This window comes from Chiloscyllium punctatum, chromosome 1 (genome assembly GCF_047496795.1).
Source record: "Chiloscyllium punctatum isolate Juve2018m chromosome 1, sChiPun1.3, whole genome shotgun sequence".
NCBI classification, from domain to species: Eukaryota; Metazoa; Chordata; class Chondrichthyes; order Orectolobiformes; family Hemiscylliidae; genus Chiloscyllium; species Chiloscyllium punctatum.
The window spans coordinates 83,908,228-83,924,790 of NC_092739.1; the positions used below are offsets into that span (position 1 = coordinate 83,908,228).

At 38.0% G+C, this 16,563-nt stretch overlaps 1 protein-coding gene across 2 annotated transcripts in view; it reads left to right on the forward strand.

Moving 5' to 3' along the window:
* tusc3 (tumor suppressor candidate 3) overlaps window positions 1-16,563 on the forward strand; it is a 387,960-nt gene that overhangs the window by 133,533 nt on the left and 237,864 nt on the right. For both annotated transcript variants that reach the window (XM_072569980.1, XM_072569989.1), the window contains exon 4: window positions 10,047-10,187. In XM_072569980.1, the coding sequence (XP_072426081.1) occupies window positions 10,047-10,187 (141 nt within the window). The remainder of the gene's footprint in view (window positions 1-10,046; window positions 10,188-16,563) is intronic.

The window sequence follows — 16,563 nt, forward strand, 5'->3', positions numbered from 1 at the left end:
AAGGCTAAGGGACTTGCAACAGCAAGACAAGATGATAAAAGATGTATGTGGATGTGTACTCCGAAAAGGAGGCAGAGAATATTTTGGCAGGTTATCATTTCAAATATAGAATCCTAAGATGGAAATGGAGACCACTGCAGGTGAGTGCAGAGGGGAAATGGGCGGAAGCACACTAGATTGTGTTGCCAGTAGCATGTTGCTGAAAGTGTTACAGAGAGCACATGAACTATGTGTACGATGTCATCTAGGGATATGAAAGTCTCAGGCTAAGGCACAAAACCATTTTATTGGCCTGGAATGCACAAGGATGTGGTTAACTTTTGCCGTACATGTCATACATGCCAAATGGGAGGTAAGCCATAGGCAGTAATAAAACCAGCCCCTTTGTTGCCGATTTCCATATTTGAAGAACCTTTCACGCAAGTTTTAATTGATTGTGTAGGTCCCCTCCTGAGAACTAAAAGTAGAAACGAGTATTTGTTAACCATAATGGAGGTGTCCACCAGATTTTTGGAGGCAATTCTATTACAGAGTATTAAGGCAAAAAGGATAGTAGAGGAGTTAGAAGCTTTTTTTATGTGGTATGGGCTACTCAGATTCAGTTGGACCAAGGATCAAATGTTACTGCTATGCTGTTTAAGGATGATACAGTACAGATTTGAGACTGCCCAGGGAATCCCTTGTGAATTCAACCTTTAAGTCTGTCTAAGTTCGTCCTGGAGATTGTACTTTTGGTAGTCTGAAACAAAAAAAATCTCTTACAGTTTAGTTTAATTTTAGTCATCCCCTTCATTTACTAATAGCATCAGTTACAACGTAACACTGACATCTATAAGCCAATTTCTAATAACCCAGGAGAGTAGGATATCACTCTTCTTTCAAGAGCCCTGGCAGTCTACTCTGTTGTACTATCACAAACAGGCTTCCTTTATACAAAAATTTACGAAAGCTGTACTATCATGTGCAGGCTTTCTTTGTACAAGAAGTTAACAAAAGCTCTGCATATTCTGAACTAGACAGATATCAGTGAAGGACAATAATTCGGGAGAGAAATTAATTGATGCATAGTTTCGTTTCGAGGTCAGAATCAAACACTGTTATTAATTTCACAAAGGAATGGCTGTGTATGTTATCACTCAGTGTCCTGTTTACAGATTCACTGATGTTAAGGCAAATGTTCTTAATTGCCTTACTCTCCCTGCCTTCTATTTTCTAGTGTGCAGCAAATATGATTTATAATTCAACATTACATTTTAGTCTCAATGTTTAGGGACAATTTTTAAGGCTATAGACTTTCTCAAGGAAGTTATGGGTAGCTTAGGTACACAGCACTTTAAATCCAATGCATATCATAGTGAATCCCAGGAAGCTTTAGAAAGGTGGCAGCAGACCTTGAAGACCATATTGAGAGCATACTGTCAGGATTACCCGAATGATTGAGAGAAAGGTATCCCATTCTTATTGTTTGCCATTAGAGGTGCCCCAAATGAATCTACTCAGTTCACTTCCTTCGAGTCAATATTTGGACATGAAGTGAGAGGCCCTTTGAAACTAATTAAAGAAAAAAATGTCAGGACCAACGTCAGAGGTCTCACCCTTAGATTATGTATCAGAGGTGAGGGAGAGATTAAATAGAGTAGACTAAACAGCACCTAAAGAGGGCACAGCATCGAATGAAGCATGTGGCAGATAAAAGCTCTGAGACTCAGATGTTTTCTCTCGAGGATGATGTATTGGTACTGTTACCAGTGATAGGACATCCCTTCAAAGCCAGGTTTAGTGGTCCCTATCAAATTGAGAAAAGGTCGAGTCAGGTGAACTATCAGGTAAAGATGCCAATTAGAAAAAAAAAGGTATCTGGTATGTCATGTGAACATGTTGAAACCACATTATACTAGAGACAACTGGAGAAACTGGTGTTAGTTACTGCCCTGCAGAGTGAGGAATCAAATCCAGATGATATGGATTTTGATGTGCCTCAAAATAGATCAAAAAGTGAAGTCCTTGAGGAGTAGGATAGTTTACTAACCTATCTGTCTCAGGAGCATAGAATGCAGTTGAAAGGTCTGTTATTGCAGTATAAGGACATCTCTAAGAATCAGATGGGGAGGACTAATGCTATTGTACATGAAGTAGATGTATGGAATACTGCTCCGATAACACAACAGCCCTCTTGGCTGAATCCTTTTAAAGCCAGACAGGTCCAGCAGGACGTGGAGGCCAATTAAACCAAGCCAGAGCACCTGGTGTTTGCCTATCGTTTTAGTTCCCAAACTCACTGATTCTGCTTGGAATATCGGAAGGTCAACGCCATAACAAAATTGGCCTCACATCCAATTCTGAGATTGGAGGACTGTATCAAGAGAGTCGGACAAGCCACTTACGTCACCAAGTTGAACTTAATGCATGTTTACTGGCAGGTAACTTTATCAGAGATGGTGAAAGAAATTTCTGCGTTTGTAACCCCAAATGGGCTATATCAGTTTAAAGTGATACCCTTTAGAATGAAGAATGCACCCGCCACATTCCAAAGACTCATGAACAGAGATTGGCTGGGTTAACAAACTGTGCAGTCTACTTGGATGATGTAGTGATCCTATGTAAGTACTGGAAAGATCATATGGTATAGTTTGCACAGCTCCTTGAACAACTACAAGAAGCAAAACTGGTAATGAACTTAAATAAAACTGAATTCGCAAAAGCAGAGGTGAGGTTCTTGGGACATAACGTTGGTCATGGAAGGTTGACCCCACGGAACACAAAGATGAAGGCCATCAAGGAATTTCCACCACCAACCTCGAAGAAAGAGGTGCTTCAACTCTTTGGACTTGGCAAACTCTATTGGATGTTTGTTCCATTTTTCAGCAGTGTAGTGGCACTGTTAACTGATTTGCTGAAGAAGAACACAAAGCTTTGTTGAACAGAAAGTTGCCAGGAGGCATTCGACCATTTGAAAGCAATATTGACCACCAAACGAATTTTAGCTACATTAAACTTTTCAAGACCTTTTAAATTCGCCATCAATGCTAGTGACATAGGATTTGGAGCTGTATTCCTACAGGAAGATGAGGGTGCGATTGAACTGCTAGTTGGTTGCTTTTCGAAGAAGCTCAACATCCATCAGAGGAAATACTCCACGATCAAAAAAGAACTGTTGAGTTTGGTACTGGCCTTACAACATTTTAATTGTATGTCACAAACAATGAGACAGAGATGGTTGTGGGCATGGATCACAATCCACTTATTCTTGTCCTTAAAGCATTCTAAGAACAAATGAGATTATTTCTTTGGAGTCTTATGTTACAGACTTTTAATTTTAAAATCGTACATGTTGCGGGTCAGAAGAATGTAATTGTAGATACATTATTATGGATTTAACTGATGAAGTTTAGATGAGATTTGTATTTAATATTTTTATATATATGGTGTGTGTGTATATATATTTCTATATGCACACACATACACACAGAAACAGGTAAATGCGAAGAAGTTAAGGTGAACTTAGTTTAAGGTTATCTGAATGTTATGGTAATGTGTTGAAAGAATAAAAGCCATATTTTCATTATGATGGTTCATTTTTTCTTAAGAGGTGAGTTGTTATGAAGGTGTAAGGGGTGTACTGTACCTTTCAGAGAGTTGAAAGCTAGCAAGGACTTACAGAAGCACAGAATGCTGGAGAATTAAAATGTAACATTGTGTCCAGCAGCTAGCAGTACCTGGGTTGCTATGAACAAATTCAAATTCAGCCAATCAGTTTACATTATGCCCCAAGATACTAAACTCCAATCAAGTTTGAATTTCGTATTTTAACAATATTAAGACCAAAGAAACAATCAGATGCTTTGGGGTATAAGACTCGTGAATATTGAATAGTTGGAGGAGAACTGCCAAAAGAACAACAGATGCTGGCTGCTCGTAATAACTTTGAGAGGTACCTGTCTAGAGAAAGAGTTTTCACCGAGGAAAAACATCAACACTGACCTGGAGAGCAAATCTACAGAGGAAGATACAAAGACAAGGTTCGACAGCTGGCTAATTTTGAAATTTGAATTTTTTTGGTACATCTTAATGAGGGGGTTTTATCGGACTTTCATTGTCGAGGGGAAGGTAGAAGATAGGTTCAAGAGAGGAGTTGTAAATAATTGATAATTAATTATTTTCTCTTGGACTTTAAAAAATGAAGTTGTTAATTTTTACTTTAAATAGTGACTTTTCGGAATAGTTCTTTGCCTCTCTAATTTTAACAGATTATAGTATGGGTTAAGTCTTTTCTGTGTTGCTTTGAGGTATATATTTACAGATTTTCTTATACTTTTGAAATAATCTTACTGGATCTTCCCACTGGCCTTCCTCTAAACACAAAAACACACTAACTGTCTCAGTATTTCTGTTGGTCAGTTGAATTAAGGGAGGTTTGCTTGGTGAACTCGCTACCTCTCCTCCAATTTCACTCTTACCATTTATGTCATCCTCTATTACCCTAACAACCTGACATTCTTGCTCCTTCCTTGCAATGATATTGTGTCAAAATGTTTATATGACATAGCTGATTCTTCTTCCGATGATCAGAGTATCCATCAGATACTCATTGACCGTTGAATTTTACTTTCAGAAGTTCACCCTGCAAAGGCAATTGTAGCAGTACTTAGTCTCTTGGTGAAATATTCTACGTGCAGGCCTGCCTATTCTTTCATTTTTGCATAAGGTTTTTAAATGCTTTAGTGCTACTTTATGTGCAATTCTGAGTCTCTTTTAAGAAACATGGACTCATGATCCAACATTGAGGATGCATCTTTCGCTTCAAGCACATTTCTTTAGTCAATTTTAATGGACATTTCATCTCATGGTCATAGATTATTTCAAAGGGACTAAATCCTGTAGATTCATTTGGGGAAACTCTGGTAGCAAGAAACATTAAGAAATCTTACCCTTTTCCCCACTTCTTTGGATATTAATGACAATATGCTTTAATTCTGGCTTTGAGAGTTTTAATGAAATCGCGCCAAAGCTGTCTGTGTTTGTGGATGTTATGCAATAGACTTCAACTGATTTATTCCTAGATTGTTGATTCTGCCCTGGAAGACTTTAGATACAAAAATAGAACCCTATTTAGATTGTAATTGTCATTAAAAGAAAAACTTCTAAAAATTAGATTGTCACAAAACCAGAATAAGGGTGTATCCACTTCCCCATCAGGTCTCCATTCTTAGTAGCATTGTGGAATTCCTTCAGCCTCCATTTCAGTTTGAGCTGCCTGTGCAAGTTTGTTTACTGGGTCTTTTTTCTGAGCCTCAAATCATGAAGAAATGGCAAATATTTCCTTTGAATTATCATTGTCCTTAAGGAGTATTTCAGCTACTCTAACGTCTGTCTGTTGTGTTACTTTAAACTCTGACTATGGACTTTCTTTAACTAACTCTCTATTCACGACACTCAGTGGAAAAATATCTGGAATTTTTTTGTGTTCCATCTCTCTAACTTCCCTCGGGCTTTATCTGCAGCACGGCGGAGGAGGGGAGGGGGGGTATTCCAGGGGGATTTTGTAGCTGAAGTTATAACTCACTGCAGTCAAATCATTATCTAGGAATACGTCAACTCTGACCATAGGTAATTACTTAATAACTTTAACCACTAGTCTGGATAATGAGTAGCACTCCAATTGTATTTTGTACAATGAAACTTTACACTTATTCCATTTACTCAAATGTTTATCTTTGATTTGAACTCTCTGGAGAAAACAATAGGCGGTGGACCAGCAAAAAAAGTTTGTATCTCTTAATAGAGTTATGGGCTTAGCTGTATTATTTGAAGAAAAAATGATTTCTTCCCAGTTGACAAAAATGTTTTTTTCTTCTCCAGTGTTATCATCTTTTTCCAGGAGGACTGCTTGCATCCTGCCAGATCCTTAGCATCCTGCGCATCACCCTGTTGCCTGATCCAATTGCGCAGAGCAAGTCAGGGTGATGCAGCATACTCTGTAGGGAAGACCCTACTGCCCCCAGATCTTTCCAAACAATGGAGCTGCATCCTCAGTAGCCCTATAGTCTGTTCCACCATGGGCCCTAGATGAAGCATGGGCAGCATCGTATCTGTACTCCGTATCGGTTATGGGGATTACAATATTAAATGCTCCATTGTCATTCTGATCATGAGGATTGGCAAATCACACATACCAGTGTCCATGCACAAGGATTGCATGTGACTGGTAGCCAAGGATCACTCCCTGAGATGTTGTTTGATGCTGAACAACATGAAGGCTCCTTGCAGCCAATGATGAGCTGAACTTGTCAGGTACCCACTTCGACTTCCATGTTAAGAATTCTTGTCAGCCAGATTGTTTGGTATGTTTAATTAGATAGGAAACTAAATATTAATTTTAATGCTAATTTTAATAATGTTCAAAAGTTGGCGTTAATTTTAAAGGGCTGAAAAATGTGTTGCTGGAAAAGCGCAGCAGGTCAGGAAGCATCCAAGGAGCAGGAGAATTGAGGTTTCGGGCATAAGCCCTTCTTCAGGAACGAAGAAGGGCTTATGCCCGAAACGTCGATTCCCCTGTTCCTTGGATACTGCCTGACCTGCTGTGCTTTTCTAGCAACAAATTTTTCAGCTCTGATCTCCAGCATCTGCAGTCCTCACTTTCTCCTAGTTAATCTTAAAGGGGTCAATTATAGTTTTCTGAATAAGAAGTAATACTAGTCCATGTGACATTCCGACCCTTGATGTGGAAATAGTACCAACGAGAACAGAGTACTGTACAATCAGCCATATAATTAGACACAAGGAAAATAGGAAAAGAAGCTACTGCTGTGTTAGTTCTCATATTTTCAATCAGAGTTCGAGTCACGGGGCAGATTCAGGTGACCTTTATTGCGATTTACCTGTCAATTATAGCATAGCTAAAAAGACACACAAACAAAGTTTCAGAATGTCTTAACTTATACAGTTTATACTCAGAGTGTATGCCTCCCCCTTACCCCCTTTGATTACTATTAGTCAGCAGAGCTGAGTTGTCCATCTATGTTCATGTATTGGCTCTTATACAATTTAATTTTGCTTCAGCAAAACAACAAAAAGAAGGGCAAGCTTGTGTTCCACCCCTGGTCCTTTGTGATGTTTTCCAGACTCTTATCTCTCTTCTTGAGGCTTAACATTTGCCAGCTGCCCTGTGTTAACTGTCAATTAATTGAAGACTTGCCTATCACTTCAGGACCTTTAAAATGCTTCAGTGTAATGAATACAAAAGAATATTGATTTTTGATTAGTTTCAAGAAAGTTATGTGGTAATACCTAATATTAGAATTCTTTTAGCTATCATGTTGTGTCTTAATGTGTTCACTCAATCCACATTCCATTGCCTGCTAATCTCTGTATTCATTCCTCCCTATAACAACAAAGGGGGTTGCTTTTATTGTCTGAAACTGGTTTGAATCTTTTCCTTCAATGTTTTTCTGTAACCAATTCAGATCTATAATTATAATTCGTGATTAAACAACAAATTAGTGTGAAATGTTCCTATCTATGTATCAGCTGCAACCTTGAGCTGCTATTATTATCGAATATGAAATGTTATTATCCATGTCTTTGCAGAATTGCTACTGTTCTACTATATTAATCAAATGTTTAATGTTATTATATATGTCTAATCACATTCAGCAATCTTGAAATGTTCCTGCCAGCCCTATTCTGTTCCTTTAGCCACGGAAGGCACCAGCCATTTTGTGCTCCATTATGGGCATCCCTGACATGCTGTAAAAACAAGGGAAAGCTGCAACAGAGGAGAGAAGAGAGAATACACATTTAAAATGAAATAACTGTTAAGCAGAAGTTTGGTGCTATTAAATGGAATGGAAAGCTGAAGATAGGGTTAGGTCAGTGATGATAAATTAAGCAATTTTACTGCTGTTGCAACATTTTTGCTGTAGCAGACTAGACTAATGAGCATATTTAGTAACAGAATCTCTGGAAAATCTGTGCCGTCAGGTCTGCTGTGAATGGGTTTTTCTAGGAATGTGCAGTTTGGGTAATGACTGTCTCTGAAGAGCTTAGATGGAAAGCAGTTGCTAATGACATGGTTTCAGAGGGAGCAAGTGAAAGATCATTCATTCCAGAGGTTGAATTACAGACCTTTAGAATTTCACATTCTGTCACAGGAGTGATATGTGTGCTTATGATGACATAACAGACCTTTGTATCAGTGATAGAATGATAGAGCTGAACAGCATGGATACAGACCCTTCAATCCAACTCTTTTATGCTGACCAGATATCCTAAATTAGTCGAGTCCCATTTGCCAACATTTCACCTATGTACCTCTAAACCCTTCCTATTCATGCACCCATCCAGATGCCTTCTAAATTTTGTAATTGTACCAGCCTCTACCACTTCCTCTGACAGCTCATTCCATACATGTGCCACCCTCTGCTTGAAAATGTTCCCCCTTAAGTCCCTTTTAAGTCTTTTCCCTCTCACCTTAAACCTGTGGCCTCTAGTTTTGGATTCCCTTATCCTGCGGAAAAGACTTTGGCTATTCACCATATTCATGTCACTCATGATTTTTATCAACTTAGATAAGGTCATCCCTCAGCCTCCGACACTTCAGGGAAAATAGCCCCAGTGTGTTCAGCTTCTCTTTAAAGCGCAAACCCTACAACCCTGGCAACATTCTTTTAATTCTTTTCTGAATCTTTTCAAGTTTCACAACATCTTTCCTATAGAAGAGAGACCAGAATTGAACGCAGTATTCCACAAGTGGCCTAGCCAATGTCCTGTCTAGATGCAACATGACCTCCCAACTCCAATATTTAATAGCAATGAAGAGAAATGTACCTTTTTAATTTGGAACACATTTTCATGTAAATATGTGAATTATTTTGATTCTGATTTTTATTATAGCCAAGTTTACAAATAGTGAATCTTGTTGGTAATGTTTTCTCATTTGCAGTGTTGTGAATGAGGGATACAAAAATAAGCTAATCTGAGTTAAAGATGAAGGTGAAATTGTAGATCCTTTTTTTTTCAAAAAAACGTAGTTGCTGGGCATCTTGATATGGAGCCTGGAGTTTTGACTGTTGACTGAACAATAGTTGATTCAGATAAAAATGACCATTTAATTAGAGTCAGAACACATAGGTATGATGTTGCCATGAACTGTAGCATACAATGGTAAGAAGACCTTTTGTTCAAAGTAGAAGATAGGATTGCATTAAGGGTTGGTGCTGGAAGCAGAGACGTAGCTATTGGGGATCTGTGTGAGAGTAAACCGCAGCTGTCCTTTGGTGAAGAGTCATGGGTGGAAGTAGAAGTTAAAATAGAGACTATGCAGTCCGACTTATCAAGTCCATTGGTGATTTGAACCCAATGGTTTATCTTATTAATTTAGCAAAAGTGGAAGATGAAACTATCCTTTCAACACATTAATAATGCAGGAAAAATGATTTGGGAGGCATAGTGATCTCAGTCTCGTGTTGTTAGCTTTGTGTTTTAAGATTACACCTAGTACAAGTCTCAGAATATTTTAAGTAGCAGAATAGTTAAGTATTGAGATTTACTGAAGTTAAGGGATTACGATTTTCACTTATCTACATCATTATCAACATCTTTCCTATAAAAGTCATAGATTAAATTTAGGTGTAAATTTGTTGATGCAAGCAACACAACAGGCTTGTATCAAATTCTCAAATGATTTTTCACTGTATTCTATCTTCTATCCACCGAAACTCATCAAACAATAGTTCAGATGATTTATGGAAACTAATTCCTTGGTCTCATCCAGTTAGTTTGAAGTTAACAGTTTGGACAATATGTTTTTGTTAGTGGAAAATCAAAGCTGGTATAGTGAAAAAACAAATGCTGTTTTGCTTTGGATCACTTTTTTCATTTCTTGTGTAGATGAATTTCACTCATTCTATGGTATCTTTGCAACTTATATGATGATCTAAAGCTGTTTTGCTATCTAAAAAGATTTTCCATGTTTGAAATACGACAATGTGATATGCACAAATTGAGGGAGATAATTAACATTTCCAGGCACTTTCTTTCTTTTGCAGTTAAACATGAATTCTGCCCCAACATTCATGCATTTTCCACCAAAAGGCAAGCCTAAGAGAGCTGACACCTTTGACCTGCAGCGAATTGGATTTGCAGCTGAGCAGCTTGCAAAGTGGATAGCTGACAGAACTGATGTGCATGTAAGTTCTTTGACAATGTTAAAAAAAATAAATGCTTGGCTCATTTAATTTCAGTGGTATTAATGCTTCACTTAGAATGTTAATTTTTTGAATCTTTGCTGTTGATATTTTATCAAATGTACTGCTACTTGTGCAGTGCCATTCAATAGAGTTGATAATGCTGCATTTTCTATGTTGCCAAGAATTTTTTAAAGAAGTAATTATTCGGGGATGTGAGCAGCATCCTGTCCCTTGTTCCGTACAAGAAGATGGTAGTGAGCCACCACCTTCAACCTCTACCATCCATGTGGTGATGGTAATTCCTTCCATGTAACAGAGGGACTTCCAGGATGAAGGAATGGTGTAATATTTCTAACTCAGGGTAGTGTGTGACCTGGAAGAAAACACGTAAGTATTAGCATAAATTTGCATTTACTGTACTTATCCTTCAAGCTTTTAGATGTCACAGGTTTGGTAAGTCCTGAGAAGGAGCTGTGGAGAGTTGTTACAATGAGCATTGTAGATAGTACAAGATGTGTTTTGTGGTTTTCTATATGTTAGCCTTTGTTGCATACCCAATGAATTTCAGGTTCTTGTGCAGACAGATGTCTTGAGGTTTATGAGAAGCACCCAACTATTTGCATACCTACAATATTAGACTTATACACAGTCTGGGTTCTGTGCTTACTGATATTGCTACACTTACTGGGCACAGAGCTGGCGGACTAAATATGCAATGCTGACATGACGCAATGAGATTGACTAAAGGTAAGACAGTTGCCTTCATACCAGGATGGCATGTCATGTATGTTTGCTAAAGGTACAGGTCTGGGGGCTCTTATTATGCAGTGGCAGTGTTCCTACTCTAAGCCAGGATTTAAGGCCTTTATTCAAGTCCTGCCTACTCCAGGGGTCCAGTTATTAATATACTTTCTAATCAACCTGCGCAGGTATCTATAGGTCATATCACAGCATCTCCTCGTGTCCTTTTAAAGTGTGGGACATATGCAAGGATGAATGATATACTGTCACTCTACATTCAGATAAATTTGATAGATATACAACATGACCAGATCCAGTACTTTTATAGTTATCAAAAACTGACAGTGAAGCTTCACTCTGTCATGTGCTGTGGGCACGGATGGATGGTGGTGGGAGTGTGTGTGGATCAGTGTTCCAAACATAATCTGTTCAAGCGCACCAAATATGGCAGTCAATATATCAACAATCGTTAGACTGGTGTTATCTTTGATTTGTCACACAAAAAGGAATTTCGCAAAATCATCATCAGAATATAATTGTTGCAATATCAGTCACAATCTGGAATGAAGACTCAGAAAATAATTTATGTGGAAGAGGAAGAGCTTTTCTTTACTCGTGTGGTTGACATAATTGGCATGCTTCTTGTGACTTGATCAGATGATCAATTACCTTATTAATGCTGGACCAATATATGGGTTCATGTGCTAGTTTCTTTATCTGTACCCATGTGTACTATATGTCCATAGCATAGCATGTTTTGGTTAGAGTTTACAAAATTAAACTTGCTTGCCTTGGAAGATTGCATTATTGGAGAATCTTGTTTGTCTCTGAATGCACAGTATAGATATGATAGCTTGAGAAACTGGTGAATGATGACTTTTATTATTGAACATCTATTGCAGCTGGTAATCATCTGACATAGCTTACTCTGCTCAGGAGTAAGCAACATGTATGAGATCAATGTTAAGAATATTTTCCAGTTCAGACTCAATAGTTACCACTTGTCTGTCGAAAGGAATAACTTTGTTCTGAACAAAGTTTGGAAGTGAGCTAAAAACATTGGTGACGGGTCATTTGGCAATCTAGTTTTTATCCTACTTTTAAATTTGATCCTTGGATTTTCACAAGTAGATATTATGATTATGAAGATGCATTTGATAGGATTTTTACCAAATATTTCTAATGGTTTGTGGTTAGTAGGAGCAGTGAATAAAACAGTGAATAGCTTGCTGAATAGAAATGTATGAAACCAATGAATCCTGAAAACCAAAGCAAGGATATCTCTTTCAGTGTAGGAGTAATTTTTCTGAGCTGCTGTTCGGACCTAAGAACCAAACATAATAAGCTTGTCATCCTGTAATGTATATACTGCAAGGCCTTTTTGGGATTCACCTACTCTCAGCATAGTGAGCTAAACAAAATGATTACGTTGAAGTACGCAGGTACTGGATGATGGTGCATTTCTGAGAGATTGAAAAAATGCAGATGGTCTTCCACCTATATGTACAGTATATTTTTGTGAAGATGACCTTGAGGGGAAGATGTTTTCATTACAAAATTCAGAATGTGTGGAGATAAGAAAAATAAACAAACTGAGACACCTTTTTAAAGTTAATATTTTCTTGCAGCATAGACATCTAGAGTCATGGAGATCTATAGCACAGAAAAAAGCACTTCAGCCCATTGCATCCATGTTGGTTAAAAACATCTACCCAGCAGGTTTTTTTTATATTAGATTCCCTACAGCGTGGAAACAGGCCCTTCAGCCCAACCAGTCCACACCAACTCTCCGAAGAGTAACCCATCCAGACCCATTTCCCTCTGACTAATGCACCTAACACTATGGGCAATTTAGCATGGCCAATTCACCTAACCTGCACATCTTTGGATTGTGGGAGGAATCCCAATGTACATTTTCTATTTTGGAAGGGTCAAGTCTAGTGATAGGTTGATGAGTAATTTAAACCAAAGAAGTTGATTTGACTCAAAATTATTTGACATGTATTACAGTTGGATGTTTTCTTGCCACTGTTATAAGCTGATGGAGTTTTGTATCAAGCTCTTTTTATTCCTTCTAAAAACTGATATCATCTGTGATACAGAGATAATCTAGTAGATTCTCAATGATATAGAGTGTGCCCTTTAAGATAATCTAAATGGTAAATGATATCAATCAAAGGTTGTTCCAGAAGTTATCAGTTCATGTGACTCCAAGGGTAGATTTAGGAGCCAATATCTATTCTTGACATCCATCTTGGAAAAGTGCTTGGAATCTGAGAATTTGGGATTATGCTGTATCAGGGTAGGATTCTTGTGTGGGCATCATTTACTGCATTATTCTGTTGCCATGGATCTTAACATATACTCAGTGTTGGGGAGATATGTCAAGGAGTCATCTTGAGTTCCATGTAGCACTGTCGGTATGTATTCAGAGCTTTTTAGCTACACATGTGGAAGAGGCCAAGACTGCTCCAAATCTAGCTTTCATATGGAGCCCAGTGGCCCTCTTAATTGCTGCTCAGATTGGAGAAAAGGTCAGCGACACTCTGGGTTTGCTGGCTGAATACAGTATTTTCATTTATTTTGCCTTACAATAATTACATGCAACATTGGTGTAATTGTTCCATCCTCCTAAGCTATGCATCCAATCCTGTAAAACACCTGTTCATTGATGGACATTCCGATGGACAGTTGCAGGTTCCCAATAATCTCACGATGGTTACCGAATATCATTATCATCAGGCTTTGGGATCTTACAACATATCCCATTAATTTGCATTCCAAAGTTAACAATTATACACTTTCTCAGATGTTTACCAGATTCACTTTTTTCTAAAAGACTGTTTAAATTCTGTTGTTCATTAAATCCTTATCAAATTTTCTACTCATCTTCTATGTCCTACTACCCTAATCAAAGGAGGTACAAGAGGATGCTAATTCCTACTAATTGCTATAAAATTCATAATATCAGTTCTAATATAAGGGTTGTTATATATAGAGTTATTTGGTTATACATGTTATACCTGCATACTAGACTTCTTGAGCCAACAAGTTGTGAGCAGCTTCTGTTCCACCTGACCCTCCAACTCATTCTGGTCACATGCTGTCTTCAAAGATGAAACTTACTGACCCTACTCTAAATATTTCAACAATAACTCTTTTACTTACTAAGATAACATCTATTCCATTAATAAGACTGAAACTCAATCACTTGCACAGCTCAATGAACTTGTTGAATTAGGGTCTTACAAGACATAATTTTGTTCTCCTTTTAACTTATAATTTGTCTCTATTATTGTGAGATCATACTTTTCTTTTAATCCTTGGTAAACTACAAACTTCAGGTTGTCTGTCCCCAGACACCACCTATCGGATTGACTCTTACAGACATCTGCAACTGTAGTTTGTACAGAACTCCATGTATATTAATTTGTAAGATTCTTTCTTCTACCTAGACCCTGATACCTTGGATTTATCTTCTTCTCAAAGCTACCATTGTCCCCTAACTTATGTTCTCACTTTAATACTGAACCAAGCAAAATAGTTCTGTTACTGCAGCTAATAATCTTCTCCACCATATGCATGCCAACTAAAAATCCACAGAGAGCCATATTGTGTCACCTCTGGCCCCGATCATAGAATCCCTACAGTGTGGAAACAAGTCATTTGGCCCAACAAATCCACATCGACCCTGCAAAGAGTAACCCACCCAGACCCATTGCCCTGCCATGTTACCCTACATTTACCCCTGACTGATGCATCTAACCTACACAACCCTGAACACTATGGGCAATTTAATATGGTCAATTCACCTAACATACACATGGTTGGATTTTGGAGGAAACTGGAGCAAGCAGAGGAAACCCAGGGGAGAATGTGCAAATTCCACACATGCAGTCACCCGAGGGTGGAATCGAACCTGGGTTCCTAGCACTGTAAGGCAGCAGTGCTAACCACTAAGCTCCAGTACTTAGAGTGCCATAAACAAACATACGTAATGGAGTTGCACCAATCAGAATGATGCTTAATTTTCTGCATGATGCTGTTTGGTACCATGGAATACAATTTTAGTTTCAGTTCCTTTTGAATGCTACACTTCTGAAGAGATTTGATGCTTGGTTGACCACCATCTTTAGGGTGTTGTACTGCATCACCCTTCAAAGTTGTCAGTTGCATCAAACCAGTCTGGGTAGGTTATAGTTATTGTTGTAGTCTGAAATCTTTACAGTTGCAACAGAGAGAATTAGTGATCATTAATGTAGCATGTAGATCCTTACTGACCAACAATAGGTGGTCCATTTATCTCAATGATGTAACAATTTTCAGGTGCCCATCCCAAGGATTGATGTTAGCAGTCAAGACAGAGACAGACAATAAGTGGAATGTCGGACCTGTGGGAAGCAGCGAGCTTTTCTTGTGTGCACAACAACATGCTGTGCCAATTTCCTGAGTCTTTCCTGTGTAGGATCAGTGAGGATTTGATACTTATACTAGCAGCAGTTTTGATTTTGACATATAGTGCATGTTTAATATATACCTTTTAGGGTATATCACTTGGATTAAGAAAAGCCTTCTGTATTTCTGTAGACATCCATGTGCTCTGTTAATTTGACAAAATATACTTTTGGATTCGGTCTGTCAGCTTGCATGTTATAGTTATCTTTCAGACTTTGTGCTTGAATACAATGGGTGGAACTTCAACATGTCCTTTGGCATTAGTTCTAGTGCATTAACATCCTTCCATATGTCTGGTGACCAGTACTGTATACGTTAGTCCAAATGTAGTCTAACTACTTCACCGTCAAATGGAAGCATAATCTTTCTGGTCTTGTGTTCAATTCCCCTCACCATAAACCAAAGTATTTTATTAGTTTGCCTGATTACTTACTGTACCTGCATACTAGCCTTTTGTAATTCAGTCACGAGGAGACCCAGATCTCTCTTTATCTCAGACTCTCACCATTTAAATTATATTCTTCTTTTTTATTCTTTCTGCCAAAGTCAACAATTTTATGCTGTCCTACATTGTATTTACTTATCTATATATCTTTGTACGCTCATTACATCCTCTTCACAATTCACTTATAAAATTGTAATGAGCTGAGGCCCTAGGGTTGACCCTTGTAGCACACCATGTGATATCCTAACAGCCTGAAAAAGATCTCCTAACTTTTACTGTCTGTTTCCTGTTTAGCAAGCCAATCTTCTGCCCATGGCAATCTGTCAACACCTACACTGTGAGCTTTTCATGAAACTCATGTTGGATAACATCAACAGTTTGCTTTACCTGAGGAACAATGGAGAATCAGATGTGTTTTTATAACAATCCAATCGTCTCATAGTCACCACTGCTGATATCAGAACTTTTATTTCCCAGTTTCATTATCAGAATAAGTCCCTAGATTCTATTATAGGTATCTCTGGCCCATTAGTTTTGACAGGGAAATTTCATATTACAAACATTTGGTCTTATAAGCATTGCAATGGTAAGATTACTGTATGTAAGTATAAAGTCCCTTTAGCAATCTGAATGCAAATCACATTACAGCCATATTTGTGTCATTTTCAAAGAAAAGGTCCAGAACACAGTGCAACTTTTGGTCCTCTGGAATTTGCTTCAAAATTGCACAGTACT